Here is a 14,877-nt window from a genome sequence, read left to right as displayed (position 1 = left end):
TGCACACATGCTGTTTATTTAAAGCGTTTGCTTTTCCTGTCCTGTAGGCTTGGAGCTGGCTGCTTCACCTGGCCCGTAAAGCCCTTCATCCAGTACAAACGGGTAATCTGGATTCAGGGTCATCCATATCTGGAAGAACATATACTTTGACTTTATAGGAACGGGAGTTCTGACTGGCTGTTCTGACCTGCTGACAGCCAGGCGACAAGAGGGCCAGAAATGTCAGCTTACATATTGCAACAGCACAACTGCCCAGAAGGCCAGAGCTGGACATTGACCTCACAGTACTACACAGGCAGGTACTAGGAGGTCCATATAAACAGGTCCAATTAACTGACATCTCAAGAAATGCAAGAAGACGGCCAGTGATTCAGAGCCAGCAACCATCCCACAGGTGCTCGATTGGATCGAGACCAGGAAAATTTGGAGGCCAAGTCGACACCACAAGCTCATTGCTGTGTTCCTCAAACCATTCTGGAACCATTTTTGCAGTGGGGCAGGGTGCATTATCCTGCTAAAAGAGGTCACTGCCATCAGGGAATACCGTTTCCAAGGTGTGTACTTTTTTAGCAACAATGTTTAGGTAGATGAGAAGTGTCAAAGTAACATCCACATAAATTGCAGGACCCAAGATTTGCCAGCAAAACATTACCCAAAGCATCACACTGCCGACACCGGTTTGCCTTCTTCCCATAGTGCATCCAAGTGCTATCTCTTCCCCAGGTAACGCACACGCACTCAGCCATCCGCGTAATGTGAAAGAAAGCGTGATTTATCAGACCAGACCAACTTCTTCCATTGCTCTGCAGTCCATTTTTGATGCTCACATGCCCATTGTAGGTGCTTTTGGCAGTGGACACGGGTCAGCATGGGCACCCTAACTGGCCTGCTGCCACGTAGCCCCATATGCAACAAACTGCAATGCATTTTGTGTTCGGACACCTTTCTATTGGAACCAGCATGAACTTTTTTATCACTGTGAGCTACAGCAGCTCTTCTATTGGATCAGACTACGCAGACCAGCCTTCGCTCCCCCCGTGCATCAATGACCCTTGGCTGCCCATGACCCTGTCTCCGGTACACCGGTTTTCCTTCATTGGATCACTTTTGGTAGGTCCCGGCCATTGCAGACTGCTGGGAACATTCCACAAGAAGTGCAGTTTGAGTTGCTTTGACCCAGTCATCACAATTTGGCCCTTGTGAAAGTTGCTCAAATCCTTACACTTGCCCATTTGTTCTGCTTCCAACACATCAACTTAAGGGAAAAAATGTTGACTTGCTGCCTAATATATCCCACCCACTTCTAGATGCCATTGTAACAAGATAATCAATGTTATTCACTTCACCTCTCAGTGGTCATAATGTTATAGAGAGAGCGTGAGAGCAAGAGAGCGCGCAAGAGCGAGAGAGCGCACGAGAGAGCGCGCAAGAGCGAGAAAAGAAAGAAAGAAAAAGAATGAGACATAGAGATGGGAGAGCAAAAGAGAAGGAGGGAGAGATGGGGTAAGGATAGTGTAGGTAGCGGTGGACCTGACAGCGCTTGACATAGTGTGACTGAGGATCTCTGGTCCTGTGCACCCCCAATCCAGCTCCACTGCATGCCCCATCCTCGAACCCTGCAGCATTGCTAATTGACTCTGGACCTCTGTTCACTGACATGTACCCAGGACTCCTTCTCCTCCTCCTTGCCCTGATGGGTGCTGGCTGCCAGGGGAAGCTGGTAAGTTTAACTGCTAATTTCCCAGGAGCTTGTTAGCAAAAGTGACTTGTTAGCAAAAGTGGACAGGGGACTCTATTCTGCAGATCAAGCATGTAACTCTTGTTGGAAGTTTATATTTAACCCTTGCTTACTAAGTAGTATCACCAAGTCACTAGGGTTGAGTAGCTTGCCCTTGTCTGTGGAGCTTGCAATCAAGGGTATACTATAACTAGTTCTGACAGCCCATGCATCTGCTAGGGGGGAGGGAAGAAGCTTAATGAATGCAGCTCTAATGTTTGGTGGATACATTTGGGTAAAACAAATGATATCTAGTTTGAGGACCTGTACAGAACTGCAATGAAAGGAATTAATATTTGGTATGCTTAGATGAATTGCCATTGAGAAGAAAACTGAAAAAGACAAGGGGTCCCGTAATAATGTTACAATGGGACCCCATCACATAGTTACGGCTAGGTCTTAGCAATTTGTTGGCTAAGATTCTGACATTTCGCTTTGACTGGCCATTAAAATTAGTGGAAGCTGGCTACTATAAGTTACAGCACTTTTTTGTGCTTGTGGTAATGTCTTATGAGGTGTTCAGTATGGAATTCGAGAAAAGATAATAGAATGACATTGGTGATGCTGTGAAAAGTACCGTAGCCCATGGCAATCAGAACCAGTTCCTTCTTTGACACCTGGTTGCTATGAGAAACTGCACATTGCATGCCATCATTGCCCATCATCATTGGTGGTGATAAGCTGGTCTATTCTGGAGTAGTTGACCTCCCCAGTCTATTGCCACCCACGTGTCTGGCTGCAGATAAAACAAAACGTTTCCTTCTAAAACGCCATTAGATGTTTCCGCTACTGTTCCATTTTAATCAATGAATGTGCTTGTGATGAGATCAAAGTCTGGTTGTTAGCTGCTCTGATTGGCCCAGAGATGGCAGGGGACTTGTAAGAAGGATTGGGGGAGGGTCAAACATTTTCACCAGTTGACCCTCTGTGGCCAGCTGGCATAGTCATAGCATCCTGTTTTTGTCTGGCTGTTTTGCACTTTTGTGACCTATGGAGACCAGAGACCCAAGAGGGCTTGCTGGCTCTTTAGTCCCACTTGCTTTTGTGGCAATAAACGTCTAATGCTGCCAAAATGTCCACATTTTAAAATGCCAGAATGTCCACATTTTAAAATGCCAGAATCTGGTATCTGGTCATGTGACTGGCAGGAGGACCACAGTTCAGGCACGGCCGCTGATTAGCCACCTGCATGGCAGTCTCTGTATCCCTGTCTGCAGACCACGTGAGTTTATTTACTAAAGCTAGGGGGGAAGTGTAGCGTCCTCTTTCAGCCAATCAGGATTCATCTCCAGGGGAACAGTGCTGAATAACTATTCTGCTCTGCACACAGCCATTCTCTTGATCAACTAAGTCGGCCTGATGGTGTAACCTTGATGGAAAATTTGGCAGAAGATGAGTAGAGGCTGGCAGACAATTCAAAGAAGTCTAGTCTCACAACTGCAAAACCACCCGTTAATTGAGCGTGTAGCTGGAAATGCTCTTCTAGGACACTTTTAAAGTAAACCCATTAAAGAAAATCTGGGCAGCCATTGCTGACCTACTGATTATGCTAGTTGTCTGGCCATTATGGTAATCAAGGTTCAAGAACTCAGAAGTTATTTTCTCCATACTTGTTCTGGTCAGGTTTTTAAGCCAAGAACATAAAAATGACAGTTGGGTAAGTAGAATTTTCCATGGCAGGCTCCAGGTTTTTCTAAAGCATTCCTTTAAGTAGTGTAATGTATGTAGCCAATGGTCTGTGTTAGACGCTTGTGGTATAGCATTATAGCTGAGATTTTTTTTAAATTTCTTTTGTTATAGCTCAAAGCAAGCAACCAAATTCTTGTGGTGTCTATATAGGAGCCAACTGTTCTTTTGTTTTTTGCTTAGCTGTAATGTTTAATTCAACGACACTCAGCACTTCAACGTCAAGGAAAGCTCCAGCAGAAAAACCAACGAGCTGTCACGGAAGGGCCACTGGAAAGAGTTGAGATTCTCTGCAACTCAGACATGCAACAATGCCCTTGAGCTACTGTTTTGTAGACACTAATTATGTTGCACCTTAGGAATGCACACTGCTTGCTCTATTCTTGTTTCCTTTTTATCATTTTTATGTTTTTAAGGAACTTAAGTAGTTTGGAGTAGAGTAAGTGGGGACTGTTGAGAACCTTGGTTAGGTTTTTAATGCTGTCTCATTAAGTTTTCAACTAACTTTGTGACATTGTCACTAGTATAGGAAGTGAGCAGATCTCCTCAAAGGGGCCGCAGAGCATAGCTCATCAAAAGGGCCACAGAGCAGTAGATGTTATATACCTCTTCTCTTCTCAAACTAAAAGATATGGCTGGAGACATGTTTAAGCAATAGAATCCTCTACGAAGGGATGTCTTCCTATCCCTAGGTCAGTATGAATGCCAAATACAGCCAGGTCATTCAATAAAAGCTATCACAATACAGGGAAAGGTGACTTTCGATAGACATTCAGGCTGTGCCTTTAAGTGTTGCTGGAAGTGTGTAAACACTGTGTGCCGCTCTCGCACTTCTAGGCTCCGGCTGTTTGTTCGGTGTCCCTCTTGCATGCCAGGATCGCATTTCAAGGCTTTGGGGTTTGCTTCCTTCTAGATTTTATATATCTCGGCTCAGGAGTGAGCCACATCCGATATGCAGACTCCACATTCTGTCTTGAGATGACTAAAATGGGAGTCTGGTGGTTCTGCCCAACTTGGAGCTCAGAAACGTTTCTGCTTAGTGCTTATCTTCCACTGTTGCGTGCTCATGTTGCTGCAAACTGGCACACTTCCCTCTTCGGCACTATCACTGGGTGTCTATTTTTGCTGTGATAATATGATATGGCAGAGCTTCTAATTGCTGGCGTCGCCAACCAAGATGCCAGCTGAAGCACATGTGTAGTTTTTCCCCACAAAGACTTCTCCAGTCTCTCATATAAGGGTGACACTACCTTTCAAAACCTGCTGTGGTGGCAACTTCTACCACTGCTTCACCTCCTGCTTAATCTTTTGTTTATTGGCAAACATCACTGCATTGGTGAAGCCTAACCTGAGCACTCTGGCTCCTGTAAGCCCACTTAAGTACTTCCTTCCCACCCAGGCACTGCCAGTGCAATTTCCATTTCAGCTTAAACTAAAAGACCTTTCAGGAATTTATGCTAGTGAGACTGGAAATTTGGCATGACTAATAAAGGAATATTTAGGTGGATTGAAGCAAGTTTAATACATTTGCTTGCAGCTTTTCTTTAATTCCTAACATTTCATAACTTTTCAGGGGTGTTCTATGAGCGACACTGTGACCTTATGTACTCTATTCCGGCATTGCTTGGCTCTTGTCCAGGAGTCTTCTACTCATGGTATTGGGTGTCACTCTGCATTTGCTGTGGAAGTTCAGAACTGCAACTGCTTCGATAATAACCATTTTATCAGATATTACTAATCCTCACAAGCTTCTTGAACTTCTGGTGTTCTTTAATAATCCAAAAAAATTTAATCTGACTTCTTCCCGATTTTTTTTTTTTTTCACACCCAGGAGCCCTAACTGTCTTCATGTCGCTGTTTAAACACATGCAACTTGCCTTTGTCTTGGCTTGTACTGCAGAATGATAGGTTTTCTAGTCCTTCTCTTTTTTTGAAAATTTTGATTAGTAGGTGTTGACTTCTGATGCCTGGCAGATTATAATGAGTTTGAGCTATCGAAGGTGTTCTTGAGCATTGACTGGACATTCTGTGTTATGACTTGGATAACACAAACTGTTCCTTAATGGCATTTATCTTCTGAAGCTGTCTGTCCCATTTATTCCCTGTATATGTAGTTTTTGGAAGATCTGGAGAAAATGCAGGCAAGTGGGTTCCTGGTTCTGGCACTGCCTGCTAAAGTCATTGAAGAGGAAAGATGGACTGCTGAAAAAATGGCAAAAAGCTGTAGTATACCCTGTAGCATTGAAAAACTGTCTAATACCTGGCTGTCAAGGATTATCCAGCTGAGACTTTAAAAAGTGGATTCTGACATTGCATAATTGCAGCGTTTCCAGGGTAGCCTTTGATTTAATTTTTTAAATTGCTAGTCATGTTCTAGCATTTTGTAAACCTGTTTCTGCATTCATCATTTCACCTAATGGAAGAAACCTAAAAGGGATTCAGTGAAAGTTTGTGGAGCATTATCACCTCAAAGTATAGATGTGATGAGTTTAAAGGTTGAAGGCTCCTTCAGTTTTTAGCTTAATTTCCAGAACTCCTCAGGAGCCCCTAACTGCAAACTCCAATCAGAATATGGGTGGTTAGTTTCTGCATCCATTCCCACCTCATACTTTCATTTGGCCAGTAAATTTGATGGGCAGCCTTACTGACCAGCAGTGGGGCACTTGGAGCAGGCCAGATCACAACATTTATGGGCCACTCTATAATCCAGAGGCTAGTCTGCATTCTTTGAAGTTAACCAAGGTTTGCTTTAGACAGCTGCAAATTGCTACTAAAAAGGAACACATGCACCTGTTGCAGTTAATTAATTCCTATACTTTGGCAAAATTCAACACTTTCTATGCAACTGATGGCAGTTTTTACTGGTGTTTAAAAGTAAACATGTGACAGGTTCCCTTTGAAATGTTACAAATGTTTAGGGCCTGTAGTGGGAAATGAGCCCTTAGACAAAATGTTGCTTAGAGATGAAAGCTTGCAACTGGCACACTGCAGTTCCATGCGATTGGTGGCTCCTTTCAGCCACATTTTTGTTTCTGAATCTTGTGGCCATCGGAAGTGATCTGTAACCTTCACAGCAGGAGCTACTGCAGCACAGTTGGATAACATAACCTGACTTTATGAAAATTTACTGGAGGTTTCAATCCTGGCAGTCCTGAGCATTCCACGGAAAAGATTCCATACCTGTGTGTTTATATATAACTCTGGCATTTTCTGGAAACCACACGGTGTTCTATTTTTAAATGAATAGAACCATGTGGTTTAAGAAAATATATTTTCCTCAACGTCCTTGCGTTGTAACTTTTTTCCAGGCGTGAACTGGTTATCACAACATGCCGAGTGAAATGGGGCTCTGTTCCTTTTGAGTTCAGTCTGTGCCCTGTCCAATTTGTGCAAGCGCTGCCAGATGGAGGCGGGTAATGCCATGAGTCATCAGGTCACATGGTCATTGTTTATGCCAGTACTTGGCGGCACGTCCAGGAATTATCTGTAATTCGGAGATTAATGTGTAAGGCTTTTATAGTTTACAAATGTCACTTTAGACTGACTTTGTGGCATCCACAAGCGGCAGTAATTTGTTGGAATATGTGTTGGCTTTAGGATGCATTTCCTCGTTAGCTGCTTAAAGAACTCCAACCCAATATAAATCAAATTCCATGTTTAATATTGGATTGTCATGTTGAAGTAGCTCTGTACTTTTTCAGGAAAGGGACCCTGAGTGAGATTCAGGTGCTGTCTTTGTGGACACTTGGCTGTTGCATTATGCCATGTTCATGGGCCTTGACATAGTAGCTATTCATCTTTTACTATAACTGTATCAGACTCTTGTAACCATTTTTGCTCTCCATCTTTTTGACTTGTCATGCACTGGCATGACAAGGTTTTTTTGTAGTTTTTTTTTTAAATTGGAGGAGATGAGTTGTAATATGAGAAAATATGGCTGTTGCTATGTCCACCTTTTAAGAGCATGTGTAACACTCACTGGTATTTATCAATTCTCAAACAAGTTAAAAATGTATGTGATTACTGAAGGCATGAGCTGTTGGATCATAATTGGTTCTGTTCTTCCAGGTGAAATCCTGCCCAGCAAACTGTGTGTGTCCCAAAGAAGCACTATCCTGTGCCCCTGGTATCAGCCTTGTGACAGACTCCTGTGGCTGCTGTAAAGTTTGTGCCCGCCAGTACAACCAGGACTGCGATCTGAGACACCCATGTGACCACATCAAGGGGCTACACTGTGATTTTGGCGCTGACCCCTCCTCTACTGCAGGGATTTGCAGAGGTAAACACTATGGCGTATCCCTCTTTCAAAGCAAATCATATGTTGGTTGCAAAATGTCTGTTCTCTGACCAGTTTTCCTTCTGTATGCAAAATTCCCATCTCTTTCACACCAGCTGGGATTTCAAAATGGGCCCACAGTAAAAGCTTAAACTGGCTTTCAAGATGGCATCTGTCATCCCCTGCACAGCAGTTCTCAGACTGTGAGAGAGTAGCAGCACTAGGACCCAATCAGGTGCAGTTGCATGAACATGTGCTGACAGGAGGAGAGGAAGGTGCCGAGATGCCATATCCATGTGTTGCTGCTCCTTTATTGAACAATTGGCAGCTTTGGGTTGAGGAGTTAACACCACTATTCTTTTGATCTAACAAAGAAAGTGGTATAACTCTCCTGTCTGGTATATAAAATCACAAAAGTGGCTGGATAGAATTACAAATCCTTCAGGAGATAGGGTAGTTTACATTCATGTATTTTCTCAAAGTTTTGCTTTAATTGGAAATTGCCTACCTTCTAACATGGCACGCAATATCTGACCAGATAATGTACAAATCCAATCTTGTAGATGTTTGTTCTTGGTAAAAATTGGGAATAGCACTCCATGTACAGACCAAACGGAGGGGAATAATTAAGCTTAATTACTTCGGCATGGTCAGTGATCCAGATCCGGGTGTAATTACATTTAGACTCGCACCTCTCTCCTACCTATCACAAGTCATTAGTTAAAGATGAGCTGGATATATCCGTTGGGCAAAGGCTTGCACTTGGCGCCACTTCTAACATTGGCAGAGGGTTTTATAAGAGATATAATTCAAGTCAATACTGCACCTGGCGAGATGTTATAGAAACCATCTACATGTCTGGAGATTATTCATCCTGGAACAGTAAACATGATGAACGTAATTGCCCAAGACTTTTATGACTCTACATTTTTGGCATGATCATGTAATTTTATTTAGTCTCTTGCAAGCAGGGAGCGGAGATCTGACAGAATACATGTTGGTGTAGTATATTTACAAGGTGTAGTTGTTGTTGTAGTGTATTGCACAAGCCAACTTTTCTAACTTTAAAAAAACAGGTTTGCGTTTAGGGTAAAGGCCCCCAGTGTAGATACTACAGTGAAATACTTGCCTTTTGCCCTGCATGCCTAGTACCATACAGCCTTCAATGTAAATAGTCCTAGTGAGGATGTATGCCCTACTGCACATGCTTAGCGTTCACCTGGTTTATGTCTGTGGATGGCTGTGTCTATAGGAATGAATGGGTCGTGTAGTGTGCGGCAGACTCCGGCCAGGACTGTTTATAAGCGAAGGCTGTATTTTACAATGTGGCTGCACTAAAGGGGAGAGGGGTCTGCGGTAGGGAGCAGTGTTTGCTTGAGCTATTGAGGTTGGGAAGTCATTTATTTTTACTTAAAGCATATCTAAAAAGGCAAACTTTTTTTTATGTGATTTCTGTTTACATCCTGTAGAGTTAGCAGAAAGTGAGAGGAGTTTTTCCCATTAGTTGGAAATCTCCTTTTAGACAGTTCTCTATTGCTCTATTCTGTTATGGTGAATCTCAGATTTTGGGATTGAACTTTCCTTTCCTTCCTGGAGACTAAATTTGCTCAATGGGAACATAAGGCAGGAAAAAAAACCTAAGGGTATCTCTATACCCCATTTACTGTATCCAAATCTGAAAGTGTTGCCTTTGGTAATACTTTAAGGCTAGCCTCCTAAAACATGGGCTATATCTAGAGCTCCACTTGCTAGGAAATTCTTCATCCAGCCTGCACAATATTGTTGCATTTATGAAATTAACATTGGATATGCTTGGCATTTCTGTATTTACAAAAGTGTTTTTCTTTTTTACCTTCCTTCCAGCAAAGTTTGAAGGTCGACCCTGTGAATTTTTTGGCCAGATCTACCAAAATGGGGAGAACTTCCAGCCCAACTGCAAGCACCAGTGCACCTGCATGGATGGAGTGGTCGGCTGCATGCCTCTGTGCCCTCAAGAAATGGCCCTGCCTAGCGTGGACTGCATCAATCCCAGGCTAGTGAAGGTCCCTGGCCAGTGCTGTGAGGAGTGGATGTGCGACAGCAACCACATCTCAGAAGACTCTGGAGACACCACCAATGGAGACGTAGAAGACTCCTTGAAGTCATCTGAAGAGATGGTAGAACAAGAAGACGTTGAGCCAGTCTCTAGCAACGAGCTCATAAGTTTGGTCCGCAATGGGTTTAAGGTTGACCCAGGTAAACAATCTAGAAGGATAAATGAATGTTGTGCAATTTTAATGGGGGAAGGAGTGGAGCGGGGTATTGCTACTTTTTTTTCTTCCATGTTGCAGGTCTGGGCCCCCACCCACAACCTGATCGTTCTAGATGTGCTATTCAGACCACAGAATGGTCACAGTGCTCCAAGTCCTGTGGCATGGGAATGTCTACCAGGATAACCAATGATAACCCACAATGCAAACTAATGAAGGAAACGCGTCTGTGCCAAATTCGCCCCTGTAAGGACCCCTTGCCAACAAAACCTAAGGTACAGTATTTCTTGTATAATTGTTGGAAAGCATTGCTGCTCAGTTAAGATTTGAAAATGAAACAGATAAGCTGATTGGTTGCCATGCACAGCTGCTCCAGATTTTGTTTGCTCCAGCTTTGATAAATTCCCCTCAGTATGTTTAACCTAATCCAAGAAGACAAATTAATACAAATGGGATCCTAAACCTGCAGTTTGTGCTCAATGCTGGGTTTACAGCCCTCTAGGGAGAGTCTACAGGGGAAGTGTTTATATACACCTATTTCCGATCTATTTCTGTATGATCCAACTAGGGATGCACCGATACTAGTATCGATATCGGTGCCGATTTTGAGTATTTGGGCGAGTACTCGTAATCGCCCAAATGCTCCGATGCCTAGCACGTGCGCGGCTGGCCGGTCCAGACGGCTCCTGCTGGGTACCGGAGGAAGGCCGCGTTCTCGCTGGAGAGGCCCCGGGTGTGACAGGCTGGACATACTAAGGTAAGAGGGGACTTTCTTGTTAATCAGGAATCCAGGTGGTGAGTCATTACATGCCACCTGGCTTCCTGAATGGGACTTCCGTTACTCGGGAATTGGTATCGGCAAGTACCGTAAAAAAAAATTCTCGGTACCAAAATACCGGTATCGGTGCATTTCTAGATCCCAAAAGGCATTTAATCCCAAAGTGAGGGTGGAGAAAACTTGGCCACATTCTGCTTATCCAGGTGCTCAAACTTTCTCCCTTAATCACAACGGACAGAATTTCTGCTCGTCAATAAATTGAGGCGAGAACAGTGTACAAGTCTGTGTGTGATTCCCACCAGGGATTTGAACCTAAAGTAAGGGTGGAAACCACTTGGCCACCAAGCTGCTTGTCCAGCTGCTAGTTTCCTCCCAGAGTCACAATGGCTGATGTATAACTATATTGGAATACATTTTTCATGTTTGATCGTAGATTTGCCACTAATTTATGATTGGGTATCTTTTTCTTCAACCAGAATGGCAAGAAATGTACCAGAATAAAGAAGGCCAAACAAGCTGTGCACTTCACCTATGCCGGCTGCACCAGTGTACGACGGTACAAGCCACAGTATTGTGGTTCTTGCTCAGATGGACGGTGCTGCACCCCCTCTAAGACCCGAACAATGCGTGTCCGCTTCCGCTGCGATGATGGGGATACCTTCCAAAAAAGCATGATGTGGGTGGAAAAGTGTCGGTGTCATCAAAACTGCCCCTATCACAGTGAGCTGTCTTACCCCCATTATCGGTTACACAACGACATCCACAAGTTCACGGACTGAGTGGGGGACATGTTTCCTTTGGACTTACGGGGCAGTGGCCATGAACCATGGCTCCCCAACTTTCAAGCCGTTTCCAACTTACAGGGCCCGATCACCAAGAACTTGGTGGTGAAGCAGGAATGGTGCATCTACACCCAACATGGTCTAGAGACCTGTGACTTTCCATTCACCTACTTATAAGCTCACCAGTGTGGAATCGTGGGATGCATGCCCCTCAGCTTAGCCTTGGTAGCAAGGTTGCAATGCTAACTTATTCCAACATGGGTAAACAAAACACAGCCCTTTAGCTGTTAAAAGCTGTATATCTAGAGCTAATTTTCAGTCTGGGGTTAGTGCACATGATGTACAATTACAAGAAAATTCAGTGTACTTTTGCTGTACGATTGTTAGACTGGCATTGCAAAAGAATGAGCTGGAGCTGTCCCACCAAGTCAGGGCTGGTTTGACCGGTCATTGTTTCCTGGAGTTGTGTGGTGATCAATGGAGACTATAAAGATAGCACTACTTGTCAAATTACCTTTTTAGAGTAGCTTGTTATGTTTGAATCTACTCAAAAGTCCCAATGACTAAGGCTCTAATAGAGTACCTTTTAAAAAAGTTGATATCGGCATAGATTAGCAGAATAGTGGAGCTAATAGAGTCACTGGTAGACTTCATGATATTCTGAGGCCAGGACTAGTGGTGAATACCCAACCACCACCTTAAAAATTTAACTTTTAAATAATGGATCAGAGGCTCTTTGCCTTCCAAAGAGAAAGCCCTAAAATTGACTATAACAGGTTGTATATGATAACCTAACGAACTTCCGCTGTAGAAAGAAACATCTTGAAGAAACTTTGAAACTGAAAGACTATAGCTGACGTACTGTCTAGCTAGCTCGATTAAACGCTCGTACAGCGATGTAATAGTAGGTCCAATTACTTAGACTAGAAGAGATCGTGATTAAGGGTTAAAAGCTCCATGCATCAGATACAAGTTGTTACAGTTCCAAGTAACTTCATTTTCTTAGGAAAACTATTATGGTGGACAACCTTGTCTTGGCCGACACAATGGGCTGCAAAATTGACAGCTAGTTGGCACTTAAAACTGAGCTGTGATTGGTGGAAGTGGCCACACCTATTGCCCTGTTTATAGTCGTCAGAATCTTTCAGGTTTTTTTTTTTTGCAGTAAATAAGGGAATTTAAGACTTGCTTTTTGTTTTCTTGCAAAAGCACTTTAAAGCATACATTTCTGCATTCTAGACCCTTTAGATGATCAATTATCCCTCTGATCTCAGCAGTAGTTGTCAATCACAAGGCAGTGCCTTGCTGTAACTTAAGCCGATCTCTGCTCCCCAGCAAGGAAGTGACCACAGGATCTTTAGTAATCACGATCTGTCAAAATTATGGGTAACTATTGCATAATACTGAATAATGCACAATTGTGGCAGAAAAAAACACCTAGTGATCTGCCTAATAAATGAAGAATCTTGAATTCTTGAGTGTAAAACCAATTAGAATTTACTTTCCTGAAGTTGGACCAGTACTTAAGAATTAGAATTGAAATGGAGGGGATGCGGAGCAGTAAAGAGACAACAAAATGTGTTCTTATAAAAGCAAACCATCCTAAAAACATGTTTTGTCATTGGATTGATGTTCTAAAACCGCTTTTCTACCTTGCTGAAGCTTATCAGGTGATCCTAGGCCACTTTGAAAAATACAACCATTTAATCCTTTGTTAACCTGTCACAGATGCCAGGACATTTTCTGAAGTAGTGTCGGAGAAGGCAGCTTATTCATTTAAGCAAACAGATCTAGTTCTTAAAGAGAAGCAAAAGTGGAATTATTGCCTATTGTGACTACCTTAAAAGCTTACCAGAAGAAAGCTGAAACCTGATCGTCATTTGGACGACAGTTCTACTCTTGTTCCATGTTCTCTGCTCCAGTTTCTTAAAAATGGCACATGTGACAAGTTTAAGGGTAACCGATGGCTTCTAGGAATTGTAGGCCCTCCTTTTTAAATTGACTTCCTCTGTTTTGAAAGGTCACAGTGATTATAGTCGGAGCACTTTTATGAGGGGTCTTCTGTATTTTGGGGCGGATATCTTCAGTATGCTGGAATATTTCAACTTGATAGTGCCTTATCAGTATGTGCTGGTAAAAGAATCCCCAAACAGACCCTTCAAGGTGACTCTCCATAAAGCACACATTTGCACTTTCATCTTCCTTTCTGACTAGCACAGTCAGTTATACGTTCAGGATCTGCCTACCCTCAGGGACTCCTGCCACGTGGTATACCCCTTTTAACATGTTGCTTGGCTGAACATTGTGTTCTACTAAATGGGAGGGAGGTGGGGCACTGGCCTATGATGGAGAAACAATAGTACTTAGGACAAGCACGCTAACCTGCTGCTTGTTCCACCCAATAGGCATCCTACAAAACGGCTTACTCCAGGTAATTGTCAACTCTGCCAGGGGAATTAAATATTTAGGAGCATATTTTGTTCTGTATGGACTTGGGTCATGTTGGAGGGTATACATAATATAAAATGGGAGCAGGATAGTGAGTAAGAGGTCTGTACTGCTCATTTATATCCTATAAAGAGATCTATATTGTGCTGTCACCAAGCAATATTTTTTTTTTTCATGTGTAAAATGTTTGTAATGCATTGAGGTTTGTCTTTTGCTTTTAATTGTGTTCTGTAGGTTTTCTTAAAAAAGCCTCTATCAAATTGAAGACACAAGTGTGCTTTTTGCCAGCAGCATTCAATCGTTTTCCCAGTGCACTATGGGAGAAGGGGAACAGTTGCTTGCATGAGGCCAGAAGGTTCTCCTTTTCACATGCTAGGATAAATAGGCTAATTGTGTTATATGTAAAGAGATTTTATGTGTTGGAACTCAAGTGCTAGTTGGGCACATCTCTATCCTATTTGGACAGCTTGAGGCTTGTCAGAGTGGCACCTTCTTGTACAATCTCCACCCCTGGTCATGTGATTTCTGGCAACATGGCATATGCTTTATAAACAAAGATACCTTCTCAATTGTACAGACCACCAAATAAGATTAAAAAAGAGCCTTCTGAAGCCTCTACATTCCCTATAGTATATAAGGAAGGGTGGTATGGCGTGCCCCATTCCACATTAACACTTATTACAAAAAAAAAGGACTTTTTAGGCACTTACACGACCATCATATAGTTATACTAAAATGTATGTATTTATTGATTCCATCCTAAAATATGTAACTTGATAAAATAATTTCTGCCCATAATTATTGCACTGCCCAGACATGCATATCACCTCCACAAACTTATTCAAAATAAGTAATCCAAAGTCTACTTGTATCAATATCTG

General features: G+C 42.8%; 1 protein-coding gene across 1 annotated transcript; it reads left to right on the top strand.

Moving 5' to 3' along the window:
- The first annotated feature begins 1,557 nt into the window (after positions 1-1,557).
- Positions 1,558-12,291, top strand: LOC108788276 (protein CYR61-like). The gene is made up of 5 exons (XM_018558019.1): positions 1,558-1,720; positions 7,532-7,742; positions 9,603-9,974; positions 10,070-10,263; positions 11,243-12,291. The coding sequence occupies exons 1-5, from the start codon at positions 1,658-1,660 to the stop codon at positions 11,543-11,545; spliced, it is 1,143 nt and encodes a 380-aa protein (XP_018413521.1). The 5' UTR covers positions 1,558-1,657; the 3' UTR covers positions 11,546-12,291.
- Positions 12,292-14,877: the final 2,586 nt, after the last annotated feature.

The sequence above is a fragment of the Nanorana parkeri genome, unplaced genomic scaffold (assembly GCF_000935625.1).
Source record: "Nanorana parkeri isolate BGI_ZX_2015 unplaced genomic scaffold, ASM93562v1 scaffold315, whole genome shotgun sequence".
Lineage (NCBI taxonomy): Eukaryota > Metazoa > Chordata > Amphibia > Anura > Dicroglossidae > Nanorana > Nanorana parkeri.
This window is presented reverse-complemented; position numbering and strand designations above follow the sequence as displayed.